This window comes from Lytechinus variegatus, chromosome 2, assembly GCF_018143015.1.
Source record: "Lytechinus variegatus isolate NC3 chromosome 2, Lvar_3.0, whole genome shotgun sequence".
Classification (NCBI taxonomy): Eukaryota; Metazoa; Echinodermata; class Echinoidea; order Temnopleuroida; family Toxopneustidae; genus Lytechinus; species Lytechinus variegatus.
In genome coordinates, this window is record NC_054741.1 from 80,186,200 (window position 1) to 80,203,311 (window position 17,112).

Here is a 17,112-nt window from a genome sequence, read left to right on the forward strand (position 1 = left end):
CTGCAACTCAACATTTAGTGCTTCTTTTGTTATAAAGGGAACCTAGCTGACCTTTTGCTTTTTATTTAGAGTTAAAGTGACGTCATTCAATCATGTTTAATATCTTATGGATATATTTGATTGTCTCCTTATTTCTGTGCATTAAAATGATCCCCACCCCACTTTAATACACTGTAACAAAAATCTCGCAGAAAGATAGCTTGTCATATGTAGTACAGTACCTCAGATTTACTATGATTTTGAAAATTATTCCAGTTTATAAACTATTAAAGGGAAACAGTTTTAAATCTAGTCAAAGAAGCATGCATACAAACCCTTGTGGGCAATCCTTGTCTCATTGTAGGCAAGATGATACTTATGTATTTTGTATGAAGCAGGTGAATGAGGATAAAACTTGTCATTGATACAAAGAACAACAAATCTGTACATGGATTCTTTTAAGGAGAATCTGCACCCTGAATTTAATTTGGTCGTCGTGGAAGGAAAATGAGACTATGAGAGGACCAAATCATATTACTGAAGGTTTTGCAAGAATCTTAATATAAGATGGAGTTCGCATAATGCAAATAGCTTCCCCCTTCCCCATGCCATGTAAATTTTATTTTAGATTCCATGAATTCCAATTCATAAAGTGGTTCATAATGGCTTAATAAGCTGTAATTTCTTAAGAAGCTTGTTGTGCTCGCATATATATGACTATACAAAAAACAGAACAAACTCTTAGTCTTAATGGATTTTCACCAAAATATTACAATAATCTACTCTGTTTTGCTTATCTGTTGCTTTAATGACAAAACAAGTTCAATTCAAGTTTGGTTTGCCCTTTAAATATGTTCATGAATTGCAGAATAGCTGGTGGGAGATGCCTAGAGCAATGGATGTGTTTGCTGTGAGTGTATGTACATGTACATGTATATTGATTGTTTTTAGCTAGTGGGCAGTGAGTATGAGGAACATGGGGCCACTTTATTTATCAACCTGTGTCTCAATCCATTCCGAAGGTAGAGTTTCCAGACTTGTTTTCTAAGCCAATGTCTGCAACATATTATACACATGTATAAAGCCAGTGACTATGGCATATGAAGCCACCTGAAAGGCTGAAATCACCCTGCCTATCGCATAATCAATTGGATCATGCGATAAGAAGTTAGGATGCAAAACTGTATAGCTTTATCGTTGTAGCGGTAAATACAGTATGCAGGTTGCCAATGAACGTTGTATGCTAATTTCTACTTGGGAACTTCAAATGTGCCTAATTGTATTCTGTTGACAAAGGTTCATGCGACGATCGTGACTGAAATTGTAAATTGTATGCTGCATTATTTTCATCTCTTTACAATCAGTGGCAGATTAATCAAAATGTTTTATCATTTCAAAATGAATTTTATTAAAAGTATTTTTTACAAGCTTTCTTAACTTTTGCACTTTACATCAAGAGTGGTACATGTATGAAGCATCTTAGTTTTTAATTTTTAGATACGTGCAGTTGTGCATATAATAGACTGGGATATTTTGAGAGAAAGGTTGTTTGTCAGACTCTATGCTTTATAGATGGCCTGGGTTACCACTCACTCCTATCACTCAGTATGTTACCATCTACTGCAGATAACACCACATCATAGATTTAAAGACCCCTTGCTTAAATGCAGGATTCTAATTTGCATGATACACTTGAACATGTTCATACATATGAGCATTTACCATGAGAATTTACCATGCAAATAGTACAACATACCCTATAGTATAATTACAAATAGCGAATAGGCATGAGTGTTATGGTACAGGATTTTGCATAAGGTGAAAGAAAGGTGCTCTATTCAACGAGGTGTTGGCTGAGTTGAATAGAGCATCGTTCTTTCACCGAATGCGAAATCTCGCACCAATGCATGAATAAGGATATGTGCTATTTGTGTTGTACAATGCCTTGGAAATTAGTGAAAGTGTGAACAAAATTTTTCCCCCCTGCGTTAAATCTATGAAAAGGGAAAAAAATGTTCAAAGCGAAAAAGCATCTCCCGCAAGTGTGCATGATATCTAGGGCAGCAATTCGCATTTAGCTAGCAGGTCATACGCGAATTGCACCTTCATTTATTTACTAAGCGCAATGAATTGAATCGTATTGTGACGTCACCTCATAAAGCCATGCAATGGTACACTTTTGATGGTACAGAATGATGTATACAACAAGCTACATGTAAGTACGGTACCGTTGTACAACACAATCTGTCGCACCTTTTTTAGATGAGAACACAACATTATTGGTCTGACCTAACTAGTCTCGGCAATATTCTGTAATTAACATTGTACAGATCTAGAAGACCCCATAGGAGATACATGTAGGTGTAATGTAGGTCGCCCAGTAATGAGAATATGGCAATATAGCTCTATGCATGTACAGGATATTGAAAATAGTCCTCACTTTATCCATGGCATGCCCTGTAAACCTCTCAGACTGCACATATGCCGTGAATTGCTCTATGATAGCACATGTACATGTACATGTAGAAATCTGATTACATAATCATCACTTAGTGTTAAGGGTAATTCTATTGAGCATAGTGCTCAGACTATGAAGCAAGGATTTTAACATTGATTGAGCTGAGGTATTTGTTCTCACATTCTAGTTCATCATGCAAAATATGTCCACATGGTAAACTGAGTTGTAAAGTATCCTAGAATTGCCAAGCATATGCTCATAAATGTCAGGTGACTTTCACCAGTGTCTCAGATAGATGATTTAATAGCCTGTTCACACAAGTGTTTTTAACTTTAATACATGAAAGCAAATCAGAAAATGTAGTGAATCAGGAGCTGTTCGCTAGTATAACTGTCATGTATTTGGATTCAAAATCTTTGTTTAATTGTCTCTATCAGGCTTGCAGTTACGTCATAAATGTCTTCAATCTGAAGCAAATGAGTAAATAATAAAATTACTGTCACTTAGATTCTGGATCCTACTAGTAGGATCCATACATAGATTAGGGTCTGTGAAGAGGATATTGAGGTGGAGGGCAAATGTACAGTCCATTAACCCTATAGGACCTACACCCCTTAACCCCCCCCCCCCCATTCTGATCAAAAAGAGGTTTATTACAAAATAAAATGAGATAAAAATATAACAGTTCAAAAATACTGGTTTGGTCTGTCTAATGCAATCCAGGAAAGGACATCTCTCCCCTAGTTTCTGATTTAGTGTAAAAAATTCAAATGAAAGACTGAAGTTTAAACGCTAGTGTGAAAGCTGCCTTTTGGAAGTAGAAGCTGCTCTCGTTTTAACCATTAGTATTGTCAGTAGAAATAGAAATGGCTATCAAGCTCAGACTAATGGACTACATGCATGGCAAACCACTTCAAATGGCTACATCTTTCACTCTGATTGCTCTAGGTACACGTAGAGAATCCTTTCATAAATGCAGTACACTTTCTGTTCAATCAGTATTAATCTTGGCTCTGTTATGAATAGGAATTTTAATAGTTGTTGATGCTACCCAAAAGTATCCATTGGCATTTTTAAAGAGATTTGTATTGCTTCTTCAATTTCAATTTATTTATTTGCTAATTATGTATGATTTCTAGAAAGGCTTGATATAGTATGAGATAGTCCCCCTCTACTCATGGATGGGTCTAATAATGTATATGTGCAGCATGTGGTATGCAGTCAATCATTTGTGCTGCCTTTGCAGCAATAAGTCAGGTCTGTCTGCTAATTGATCACTTTCCATGATCAACGCCTGTGTTAATTTACTAAAATTTGTCTACATGTACATGTATATCATGTTCATGACTGTTTAATAATATAGTACAATGTATATTGTTTTCAAAGTAGCTAATAGAAGTTTTATGCACTGACATAGCAACTCACATGACTCATTGTTTTAACTCATTGAGTCCTGTGTTCATCTTCTTTTAAAATTACCAATTTATCAGCGAGCTATTGTACAGTACATGTAAATGTATAGGCCTGCCTACAGGCCTTTTTAATACATGAATACTTGTGGTATTTTATCCTACATAGTCCTGCATACATTGTGCAGCCCATTAAATTATCTTTTCAATTGGAAGACTTCCAAGTTATCATCATCATACATAGTGTTGTACAACTAATACCCCTTTCATAAACCCAATTATGCGGCTAATAGCAGCATAATTTGGTCTTAAATCGAAGAAGGACAAGAGTTATCCGCATTATTTTGATGCTGCAATTATCCGCATAATAGCAGCATCAGGACCAGATTTTGATAATTGCCATGGTGCGGCCACAAGGTCACCCTTTTCCAAGGCAACCGCATCGGAGGGGGTGTGTGCCGTTGCGATGACGATCATCCGCCTTTTTCAGGACGGGCCCGCCGTTGCGATGACAATCATCCGCCTTTTTCAGGACGGGCGCTTGTAAAAAATAGTGCGGATTATTTCTGGAGTTTGTTAACACAATTTTTATTGAATTATCTGCATTACTCTTAGGCGACTAATTGGAGGATGGGTTTATGAAAGGGGTATGAATGATCCTGTCTAGACTCATAAAGGCAAAGCCTGGACATTGGCACCTGAACCACATGTATATTTCCTCTAATATTATGAATTGACTGCAATCTGTACATAAAGTCAGCTGGACAAAATTTGAATACTTGGAATAAAATGTGCTTTCTTCTAATTGCAACCACTCACACGCTTTGTAGTAGTCGTATTGAGTTGTCAACAAACCAAAACAAATAACTAGCATTTGTCCAAACTCTAATAGTACTGGTGGGCGTTTCTGTTCAGCCTTTCTAAGAATTTCATTTTAAATGTAGATGGGGATGGGAGGGGATGTTTCACAAAGAGCTAGGTCTGACAATACTGCAGGCATACTTAATTGCCAACACCCACATGAATGTGATCTGACCAATGTGGTGAAAGCTCATACTACACAGTACACACAGTGAGAAATTTAATTTGGAAATTTAAATTTAATCAGAATTCAGTCTTTGTGATATACCCCATGGTTTATAAAGGGTTGATTGTCAAATGAATCCAGAAGATTCTATTTCCTAATTTCCCTTTAGGAATGTAATCTCCTTGGTGTGATTTGTTAGTAATGATAATGGTTTATCATCAAGAGAATCTGAAAGAAAGATAGTGCTTTAGCTCCCTGAACGAATGCTGTCGCTGTAGGCATGTATAGAACAAAAATTCTCCTCTCATATCTCAGATGACTCCTCATCAATTTGTCTGATATTTGCCCTATCAATCACAACACTTTAATTGTCCTTACGAGGATTCTTCATTTTGCTTTGGGCCTTCATTGGTTTTTCTTAAATGTTAACCAGTGTTGCTTTCGAATGCCTGGATTTTTCTGTTTCATTCAGCTAATCATTGACTTTTAGAGATCTCATTAATGTCAGGTATAGGAGACAGAGACGTAACTGCAAGACAAGACTAGTCTGCTGATCATAATTTGAAAAATAGGTTTTCTTGGGGAGTCACTTTTTTCCGTTTATATAGCAGGGCAGCTTTCACCTGAACCTTTCGTTCTGCATATTGCGCTCCCTTCACGGCATTTTTATGCCTAGTTCAACTTCAACACCTGGAAGAGTTCACTGTATGTTGCATAAAGTAAAGGCCGACATAATGGTGCTCTATATGCTTTGAGCTTTGGCTCATGTCTGAACAAGGCTTCATCATCAAGTGCTATCCTTCATCTGTAGTAAATATTGAAGTTGAAATGGAAAACTAGTCCATCGCTCTAGTTTACGCCCACAATGGCTGCAGTTCATTGCCTGACATTTATCTTGGAGCTGGTTTAATATAACTGATATTACATTTCTAAATGTTATGAAAAGGTGAGAGATCGCTGGCTTGATAACAGCTTGTGTTGTCAGAAAGCTGTCTGTGCTAATTCCCCCCCAAAAAATTATAATTTTCAGCTGGGATAGCAAGTGGTGTGTAAGGGGAAATGAAGGGAAAGTCCCGCTTTCAAAGGGTAGTCAAAAAGGGATGAAATCAAAATAAATTGAAGCCCATATAAGTAATCTGGTATTAAAGTATAGTCCTACTATTAACATAAAGAATTGGTTTTACAAGTTTAGAGGAGAAAGGAGATCTAAGTGTTGTCTTATATTGGAAAAAGTGCTATGTGGGATCCTGCATCAGATGTTGGTGAGGGCACAAACTAGCTTTTATGCTGATGTAATGAAAAAAAAAACCTAACTACAGGTAACAATATTACTATTTAACACCCCCATCACCCATTCTCTGAAAGTATGGCATTAAATACCCATGCATCCTTTCAATATAACTTCAAAATTTAAGAGTAATTTATCCAAAGTAATAGAGCTAAAAGGATGCAAATGAACCCCTGAAATTACATGTCGCTGCTGTAAGAGACCATTCCTTATACATTGTTGACCCTCCAAGAATGTTAGCTACTTGATTGGTTAAGGCCATAGCTTCCCCTGTTCCTGCGTTGAGGTGTAGCATGTGTTTTGACGAGGGCAAGAGAGAGAATTTGCGTGGGACGAGACAAATAGACAGAAAAGAGCGAGGTGCTATTGCTAATGAGATAAACAAGGATATGCCAAGATGGTGATTCAATGTACATGTAAAGCTAATTGATCTGTGTTTTTGTTGCTCTAGCTTTCCCATTTGCAGTAGAAGTATGTGTATTAAGGTTGACATCTGTAGTGATAATTCTTGTATTAAAGCTGTCTGAAACATTGATACAACCCCAGGAATTAAATGGGAAGTCTTACCCTGAAATGAAGTTGGTTTTAATAGGAACACAATGGAAATTCTTGTTTTTAACTATTTAACTATTGACATCAATAATAAGATAAAATGATTAAACCTCTTACATACATGTAGCTATGTAGTTCTAGGTCAAAAGAATCTATCAGCACCATTACTGAAGATTAACATCCCTTGCACCAGTGAGCATTGCATTTGCATTGAGGTGATATACTTTGAAAGAATCCTACGATACTATGTAAAAAGCATTGTTTGTCCAAGGACCTTTCTTCATTTGTTATTCAGCTTAACACCACAGATCTTCACAGGGTCATAAATAACCATTGAAGTATTATGTAAATTCCTGACTTCCAATGGTCATTTCAGTGAGATTTATAGACAAGATATTTACAGATGGAAAGGGGTCCCATAAAACTAATTTTGAATTGGAATGGGAAGGAATTCAAGGATTCCTCCAGTTTTGGGGTAAAAACATGAAATGTGTAAAAATGGGAAACAGAAGAATTGTTTTAATAGATACAACCCAGTTACCCCACCCCACCCTCTAATTCTCAAACCATATGTACAGTAGTTGTAAATTGTGAAAATGATCTTGTATTGTTGTAATTAGGCTGAGTTTTATATTCAACCATGAGAACCTGGTGGTGAGAATGCATGCAGACTTATTTCTATGATTGGTTTCATGTTTTTTGTAACAAATGATATCCTACATGTAGTTCTGATACAAGGGGAAATTAAAGTGGATGATAAGGAATTGTATGCTTCTTGTGTTTTTGTCTCACCTGCATAGCAGAGTGAGACTATAGGCGCCGCTTTTCCGAATGCGGCGGTGATGGTGGCGTCAACATCAAATCTTAACCTAAGGTTAAGTTTTTGAAATGACATCATAACTTAGAAAGTATAGGGACCTAGTTCATTAAACTTGGCCATAAGGTTAATCAAGTATTACTGAACATCCTATTAGAGTTTCATGTCACATGACCAAGGACAAAATCATTTAGGGTCAATGAACTTAAACCATGTTGGGGGAATCAACATCAAAATCTTAACCTGAGGTTAAGCTTTTGAAATGTCATCATAACTCAGAAAATATATGGACCTAGTTCATTAAACTTAGACATAATAGTAATCAAGTATCACTGAACATCCTGTGCAAGTTTCAGGTCACATGATCAAGGTCATTTAGGGTCAATGAACTTTGGCCGAATTGGGGGTATTTGTTGAATTACCATCATAACTTTGAAAGTATGTTGGTCTAGTTCATAAAACTTGGACATAAGAGTAATCAAGTATCACTGAACATCCTGTGCACATTTTAGGTCACATGACAAAGGTCAATGAACTTTGGCCATAATGGGGTATCTGTTGAATATCCATAATAACTTTGCAAGTTTATTGATCTGACTTTTGAAACTTGGACATAAGAGTAATCAAGTATCACTGAATATCCTGTGCAAGTTTCAGGTCACATGATTAAGGTCAAAGGTCATGTGAGGTCAATGAACTTTGGCCACATTGGGGCCTGGGGTATTTGTTGAATTACCATCCTATCTCTGTATTGGTCTAGTTCATAAAACGTGGAAATAAGAGTAACCAAGTATCACTGAACAACTTGTGCAAGTTATAGTAGTTTTCAAAGTCAGCACTGCTGCTATGTTGAATCGCGTGATGCAGGTGAGACGGCCAGTGGCATTCCACTTGTTATATTGTGATGTCCTGTAAACCTTTTATTAATCTAATAAATTTTACAGACAGCGCCATAATTTGTGGATTGTAGGGTAAATTGCAGAGTTCACTAGGTTATGTGATAAAGAATAAATACAAGTCTCAACTGTGACCTAGGATTATTGTTGACATTGGGAGTTGTCTGTCCTCCTTCATAGTTGTATCCCAAGATGAAATTGTAAATCATATTCAATGGCATATCTATAAAGTTGAAGCTAGAGATGGAGAGGGCAAGGGCCCTCATTGACTCTTTCAGAAATTAGTAATATGACAAGCAACTAAAGAAGCTATCTGTCAGAAAGGGTGTTAATTGTGATTTTCCCATTGTCCGATGGTGGAAGGGGCAAAAGCATATCCCTTGCCCCAAGTTTTACTCTTTTTTCTTATCGTACCATTGCTTATATTTGAGTAAATAAAGGTTGTGATTACAAAGTGAAAAATGACATCATGTTTTCTCTCGACTCAAATAATGTAGTTTTATGGTGCTGTTAGATATATCTGCCGCGTTTGATACAATAGATCATAACATTTTCATATCCGGTTATTCAATAGAATAGGCATTAGGTCCAAAGTCTTATCCTGGTTCCAATCATACCTGTCTGGATGGACTTCACAAGTTGATATTGATGGCGCATTGTCAAATCCCATAACTCTAGAATTTGGACTCCCTCAGGGGTCAATAGTCTGACCCATAGGCTATTCAATATATACTCTTCCAGTTGGTGATATCATCCGAAATCACTGTATCAACTATCATTTTTATGCTGACGACATACAATTGTATGTTTCTTTTGATCCAAAGACTTCTGGAGCTCTCAATAATGCACTGGTTAAACTCCAGAATTGTATATCATCAGATATAAAGACAGTGGATGATAGTGAATAAGCTAAAACTAAATGACAAAAAAAAATTGTTTTTTTTTTTGTCACGGCCTCTACTTATAACTTGCGCAATCTTCCAAATGTTCAACTTGATGTTGATGGTACACTCATAAGACCATCAGAAAAAATATGAAACCTTGGTGTCATTATGTCATATTTGATTCCTGCATGTCATTGTCATACCATATCTCTCATATCTGTAGCACAGTCACTTTTTATTTAAGGAACATTTCTAGAATCAGAAGGTTCATTGACAAATCTGCCTGTCACAATGCTGTTTGTTCATTGGTTCTGTCTCGTATTTATTATTGCAATGGGCTCCTTTCTACAATTCTCTCTAATCAATTAATTCGTATTCAACGACTACAGAATTGGGCAGCACGATTAATTTTACAGGTTTCCTGAGGTCATCCTTTCCAACCACTCTTTAATTCTCTTCACTGGCTTCCTTTTAAACATAGAATTACATTCAAATTACTCTTGATTGTCTCACAAAACACTGAATTAACAGGCTCCACAGTATTTAAGTAACTGCTTGAATCTGTATACACCAACTAGAGCTCTTAGGTCGGCCAGTGATCACCTTCGCCTCACATATTCATTAACTCATACATTAGCTGGTGACAGAACTTTGACGGTGTCGGCTTCAAAATCCTGGAATGACCTGCCACTAATAATTAGACAGTCTCCAACATTTAATTAATTCATTGTAAGTGCTTTGGGCCTAATGGGAAAAGCGCAGTACAAATAAGTAATAATAATAAAAATAACTGGCTTTTATGTATAGGAAGATGAAAGAGAAGGGTTAGGGAAATTTAAGTATGATGGTTTTATGTCAAAGAAAAGAAACACATTATTCAGTAATTCAGTGCTTTAATTTTAACAAAATATTGCATACATTACATGTGTTTGTAAAATTTTGTTTTCTTTTTAGTTTTTATTTGTTGCCCTAAATCCATACTTGGTTAAAAACCTAGGCTAGAGTGGTGTGATTTACATGCACTGTATAGATTTAGTTATGTAAAGGAGCAGGTGTAGTCTATCACACTGATCATTCAGACTTTGTGAATAAAATATGATGTCCTGTAGGCCTGACACAGGTTTATGCCAAGAAACTTGAGTCACAACATCGTGTACATGTATGTCCAGCAACCTGTATTACTCACACCATTTAATGCAGCCATTGGTTTGCCAATCATCAATACTTTAAAGGAGTGTTGTGAGAATGTTGAGGAATGAATCATTTTGAGCTATTGAAATTCTTTTCCTTATTAGGAAGAATATACAAATTGATTCACTACAAAGGATTTTCCTTCACTTATCCTCAAATTAATTTGAAATGTGGAAAAAATATCCCAGCTGAACAGTCATACTGATGATTTGTGTCAAGTCCCAGATGCAGCACCTGTGGAAACTGAATCAATTTTGATTTCCATATCTTACAACAAACATACTGTACATGGAAGATCCTATTCATATCACTTTGATATGAGACATGTGTTTCTTGCCTAATTTAATCTGAGTGCCAGAGCTGAAATGTAACTTTAACCACTTAAGACAAACCTCCCACGTGTGGTTGCTCCTGGAATATTGCCAGGGTAGAGGTTACCGAAAAGTGTTCCAATGACTCTTGTTTGAGAGCAAAGAGGAGGTAACACTTCCCTTGTTGAATTTTATTTAGAATTTCATGTAATCAAGTTGATGGGAAGAAGAGAAGAGGTTACAATTATACCAGGGGATGTTCTGCAAGGGTTTAATTCTGAATAAAAGTCATACTTAAATGCCAACTTATTTTATGTAATCACCTTGATAATTATTGTAGGCAATATTGCACATCCCATCAGCATGTTTTGACCAATGCAGTGATGAATTGTATACCAAAACAAAGTGGGAATTTAAGTTTAAGTAATAGCCAGACTTGAATTTTTGTGAAACACCCCAAAGATTTACCGTAAAAATATCTATTGATTGTAACACTGATGAATGAGAGAGAGAATGTCATTATACTAATACTACACACGCATACCCACACACACACACATCAGAAACATTGAATATGATATGGAATGGACAGGAACATCAATGCAAGTGAAATGTTCTTACCGTAATTTTTTTAGAAAAATAATTTCCATCTCATTATGTATTTCTTTCTATTTCTCTTTACAGGACAACACTTTTTCTAGTGTACAGAAAACAGTCAATGATATTGCAGCTAAAGCAAGACGTTTAGCGTATGACCCAACCTACATGTCACCATTTGCTATGCATGCAAGGGAGAATGGAATGGAGTTCACAGGTATGAAGAGATAATTATAAAAACTGCAAACCCCCAAGTTCAAACTTAGTATAAATGGCGTAGTTGTTAACTTTATAATCAAACAAATATTCATTGACAAGCTCGATGTTGGTCTCCCTGTGCTTCTATGTACATGCACTCTGCATCAATTGGAAATACTTTAAAAGCTGTTATTTTCGCGTACAGAATTTTTCGCGAATCGCGGGGGTCCCGACATTTTCGCGGGTTGTTAAATTCGCGATCGGAAGATGTACGATACATTTCCACAGCATTTCAAAGAAGCAAAACTAGTGCAATTCATGTGCAAATCTACACTCCTCAAAGTCACCATGCTGATATGTCTTTTGTACATAAATATGTCCCTGTAAAAACAGTTACAAATTGTGGAAAAAGTGGCTTAAATTTCACTTTTTTAACCTTTAGATCTAAAAATTCATCATGCCACAGGATCTATAGGGTTAAGCAATCTTTGGAATTTGTGTTTGGTTCGATTCATTTTTCAAAAAGTTGGTAAAAAGTGCAAAATTGTGGAATTTTGTGAACAGAATGTTCACCTTCAAAATTCTGGTCATGTGACTTATGAATATTAATGAGTATGCAAATAGCTACCAATACGTGTGTATAGAGTCAATCAGATGACAATAAAATCAAATTGTTTCATGGAAAATACATTTAAATATTACAGTGAGTGTATAAATATTGATAAAATAATGTTAGAAAATAGTTTAGGCCCTGATTTTGTTTGAGAAATTAAAAAAAGCGAAATTCTAGCTAACTTTTTTGAATCACTAACTGTACTTTCTAAGCCTATTTTTTGTACATATAGAGGTGCATATCTCCTTTTTTTCACTATGCAGGATGTTTTCTATAGCAAAGCTTTGCTGTTGGGGGCATTGGCGCTGACAAAGAAATGTGTCAATATTTTCGCGTGTTGTTAAATTCGCGGCCGATCGGCAATTCCTACAGTATTATATTTCAGACACACCAAGTCAACGATACCCTTACCTCACATTGTAAGGGTATTACCTATATTACCTGTTTCCCTTTATTATATTTAATCTCATGCAGATATCATCTGAACTGAAGTTTACCTCACACCCACTTTTTCCATCTTTACACTCCCAATCATATTTAAAAATCCTCATCTTAATTTTTCAATGCACGGAAACATTCACAATGTTAGTTTACCCAACTCTCCACCTGTCAAATCAAAAGGTGTTTTCTACAATGTGTAGAAAACACCTTTTGATTCAACTATTATTGAGATGAGCTTTATCTAGGAAATGTTGTGCAAACTTTGTAGATTATTCCTATTATTGCTCATTCTTTATTTGATTCACAGGTGGTAAGCCAGATGATATCACAGTCCTGATGTCAACGGTTGGCTATGACAGCGATGACGACACATAGCACTCACTCACCTCCGTCCTGAGAGATAGGCGGTTTCCCTTGTAGACTCTATAACAGACTGTTTGGTACATTGGTACCTCAAAGTGCAGTCCTGAAACAGTTTATCTTGTGAATAGATTATATATATGGAGACTTGTTAGCTAGGCCAGGAACAAGAGGATGGAATATGGTTTTGGGATCAAAGGATGGATGAGGGAGCAACAGAGAGGAAGTTATTGTGATCTTTGGAAGTAAAAGTTCAGATGTACTCTCCAGTCCATGGTCTATATATAATATTCAACAGTCTGAGATGGGTGTATAATCTGTGCGTTGTGCAGCTTGTTTACGGGCGATGTTGAGGGAAATAGTTCTGTATCTTTGGCAAAAAAATGGTTTGCCCTCCCCCTCCTTACTAATAAGAGGTCAGTTTCCTCACGACTGCTATGCTAAAGAGATGGATATTCATGTTGCTTCTACATATTAAAGCTTAGCTATTCATCTATACTGATGGTCGAACATCAATGGTGCAAGGAGATTTTGAGGAAAGAACTAACAATTCATGGTGGTCATTGTTGTAGGTTACCTTCAACATAGAGGAAGAGGTCTCTGGTCAGGAATGAGGCAACCTTTGTCTCACCCAACCATTTCTCAGTCAATGCCCATGACATCCATATCCTCTCCCATATAAGAAATCCAGTGATCCTAACATCTTTCTACCCCCAACCAGGATCAGCTGTGTCCTTTTAAGAGGTTTATCCTGGTTGGGTTTGTAAAGTGGAAAACAGATGGGATCATCGGGGTATGCAGTCTGGTGAAATGAGAGTTAAAACAATTTTATCATCACGTAGGCAGTGTCCATTAATGAATTCATTAATAATCATAAATTTTTATATGTAAAGACCAAATGTTATTCATAAAATGATTATGTGGTCATATTGGTGAAACATGCTATTACAATGTTGTCAATCCTATACGTAAACTCTCAATAATTTGCAAGGCATGCTAGTCATGTTTTTATTTTGTTTTATGAATGTTTTTTTTTTAATTGAACGGATACATGTACATGCTAATTTATGGTATTTATTATATTCATCATTATAGAGATGCAGCAATATCTGAACGTCTTTTTTTCTGTTCAAAATTTATTTTGGGTTCTGAGAAAATTGTAATCTGAATCCTGGTGAATCAATTCAACCAAATCATTTTCTGTTTACACATGTACAGAGGCTGCTTTATAAAGCTTGTCATTAAGCCTTTGGAATGGAAAATGGCAAACAACCATACTTGATCAATCATTATCACGTAATAAGGTATAGTTGAAATGTATAAATTGTTCATGGACAATAGTATGATGGAGATGATTTTGTTGAATTCAATTCAAAGTTCATTCTCTATCACAATACATAAGCACAGTCTTTATTAGTGAAAACAATAGAAACGAGTGTGGATTCACATTATTGCAATTCATATCCAAAGTCATGCTAAACTTTATGAACAGCTTTATGAACACCCTTTAAGATCAGTTTACTTCACCAAGCAGAAGTGCTGTCAAACAATTTATTCAGTGGAGTGTCTCCTTATTCTTTCTCCTTTTAGCACACAGTGCTTGCTACATGTATACAGTATGTTTAAACATGCTCTTATTCACTCTTCCATTAAATATTAATTCATGTGAATGATGCAAAATGTTATGTTCTCTTGCACAAGCTATAGCATCAGTTGTTAACCACAAAAAGAGGAACACACACTAGTTTGTTTTCACTGTAAATTATTATTTTTTTTTCAGTTGATGTGCTGGTTTTAAGTGAACATATTGTGTACCATATTGCAATATATATATATATTGAATCTTGTGTGTGATTTGTATTGTATAATGGTCTCTTTCACAGTCGGATAGCCTTTCTCTTCAGACTTATTGAAGTAAATTATTGAATTCAGTTTGACAATCTGGATAATCTTTAAGTTTTGACTGAAGGAGTTTCATACTGTGCATATGTTAATAGGATTTCAGATTTGAGTTGGGAGTTTGGATGATATCAACTACTTGTAGCTGATGGAACAGCAACTTTGCAAGGGAAGTTAAACTTGATCAATTAAAACAACTTGTAAAACTAAGTTACGAGTGACTATATGATTATCCTTTCTAGGCACTGAATCAACATCAATGAACATTTGGTATGATACTACAAGAAAGGAATGCCAGTTTTATTGTTAGTCATTTGTAACTTATGGGCAGCGATATGAAATACCCACCAGAAGTAATTGACATAATACAGATGTGTATGTGGAGGAATTTTTCATTTAAATTAATTGAAATTGCACCATTTACCATCCAAATATTGTGAATTATTCCTTTCTTCATACATTACTATTTTTACAGACCCTGAATTTCAATGTTTGTCAAAAGCTCCATGTACATTCTATGCCAGATCTCATAACAAAATGTCACTTGCGGGCATCTCGATACAAACAAAAATCTCAATTGATTCATACATGTACCGTATACTTTTATTTCAACCCATGACAAGCTTCTTTCAACCTGCATAAAATTAGAGCAGTGTTGTTATATATTCCACTCGGTGAAGTTGTCTTAGCATCAAGGCCAAATTGCTTTAAAATGGAAAAGGAAAATGACAGTACTTTCTAGATAATAGAGCAGTCATTATCGCATGAAACCATTGCTAAGGATATTAAAAAATATATCTGACTATGACAAGACAATAAGGATCATGTGACATCCAGCAATTTTTTTGTTATACAAGATTGACTGTAAAACATAGTGCTTTTGAACTGGTTGATTTTCTTTTTTTTTGTTATAAAAAAATGTGTTTTTATGATGTATCATTCATTTGCTTGGCCAGCTTCATGATACATACTACACTTAGTGGTTTCTTTTGCTGTCTGTTTGATGTATGATTATGAATTAGAATGAAATCTACCTAATTCTGCAAGAGATTCTTTGGATAAAAAACTATGTTGGTTTATCATACATTGTACATGTACATATGGAGGAGTCTGCATAATTTATGAAAATCAGTAAAACACTTCAAAGTGTGGTTTTCTCTGTATTTTTTAATCAGACTTTATTAAACATTTGAATTGGATTTTTTTGTGTTTAATCAAGAACATATCAAAATTGATATAATACCAGTGTAAAGAAAGAAACCCTAGGCTTTGCATTGTCAACTTATCAATGATTTCATTTGATTATATTTTTTTCAATTTTTTATTTTCAGTCCTTTTATGCTGTCTGCTATTTGTATAAAGTCAGGAATGGGTCATTGTTTGATATATTTAATATTATGTATTGCAATATTTATTTGGTGCTGGGTGAATATGATGTGAACTATTATAATCCAGTCAGAAATTGTCGCAGAAATATCCTCAGTTTTATCTTATAACTACATATAATGTATTTTATGTTAAAGTTAGTCTTTTAAAAAATTCTTTGAAAATATGTTGGTAGCAGGAGCTAGAATTCTATGAGAAACTCATTTTATCCAAACATGTGACAAGTAATTTCAGTAGCTTTTATCACTAGCTTGTAACCAGTCATTGGTAACATTTTGTATCAGAGGGTGTTTATTTATTATGAAATCAATGATATACAAGTCTTTATGTTACGGGCCTCATTTAGCTGGAAAGAATTGTATTCAAAGCGAATCTTTCTCTTGGTAAGAGATACATGTACTTTATAATTGTGAAACATTCAGACAAGACTTGTTTAGTGGCTGGTGCACAAGATTCATGTCCTTAGAACCAGCACACTTTCAATTTACTCCCATCCGCAGGTTTCACAAGGATGCATTTAATTCATGTTTACAGTAACAGTAGACCACACATTACCTTTGATGTATGCAATTTTTGCTAATTTATTCATGTTAGCAAGACTGACTTTATAATACCCTATTATTGGAACATATTTCTTGCTTTAAAGTGATATTCAATAACTAGTACTGCTAGAATTAAAACATCCTCAAATTAATGAATTTTCCATTTTTAAAATGTTACATATAGTATGTAAAGCTATAAAGATAATTCACTGTAATGAAATTTTTAGCCATCCAATCAGAAATGATCTTTCATCAGGACACAGC

General features: G+C 35.3%; 1 protein-coding gene across 1 annotated transcript in view; it reads left to right on the forward strand.

Moving 5' to 3' along the window:
• The window catches only part of LOC121409201 (protein phosphatase PTC7 homolog), a 36,203-nt gene extending 20,081 nt beyond the window's left edge, over positions 1–16,122 (forward strand). The window contains exons 5-6 of the mRNA XM_041601055.1: positions 11,497–11,626; positions 12,969–16,122. Coding sequence (XP_041456989.1) covers positions 11,497–11,626; positions 12,969–13,036 — 198 coding nt within the window. The 3' untranslated portion in view covers positions 13,037–16,122. The remainder of the gene's footprint in view (positions 1–11,496; positions 11,627–12,968) is intronic.
• Positions 16,123–17,112: the final 990 nt, after the last annotated feature.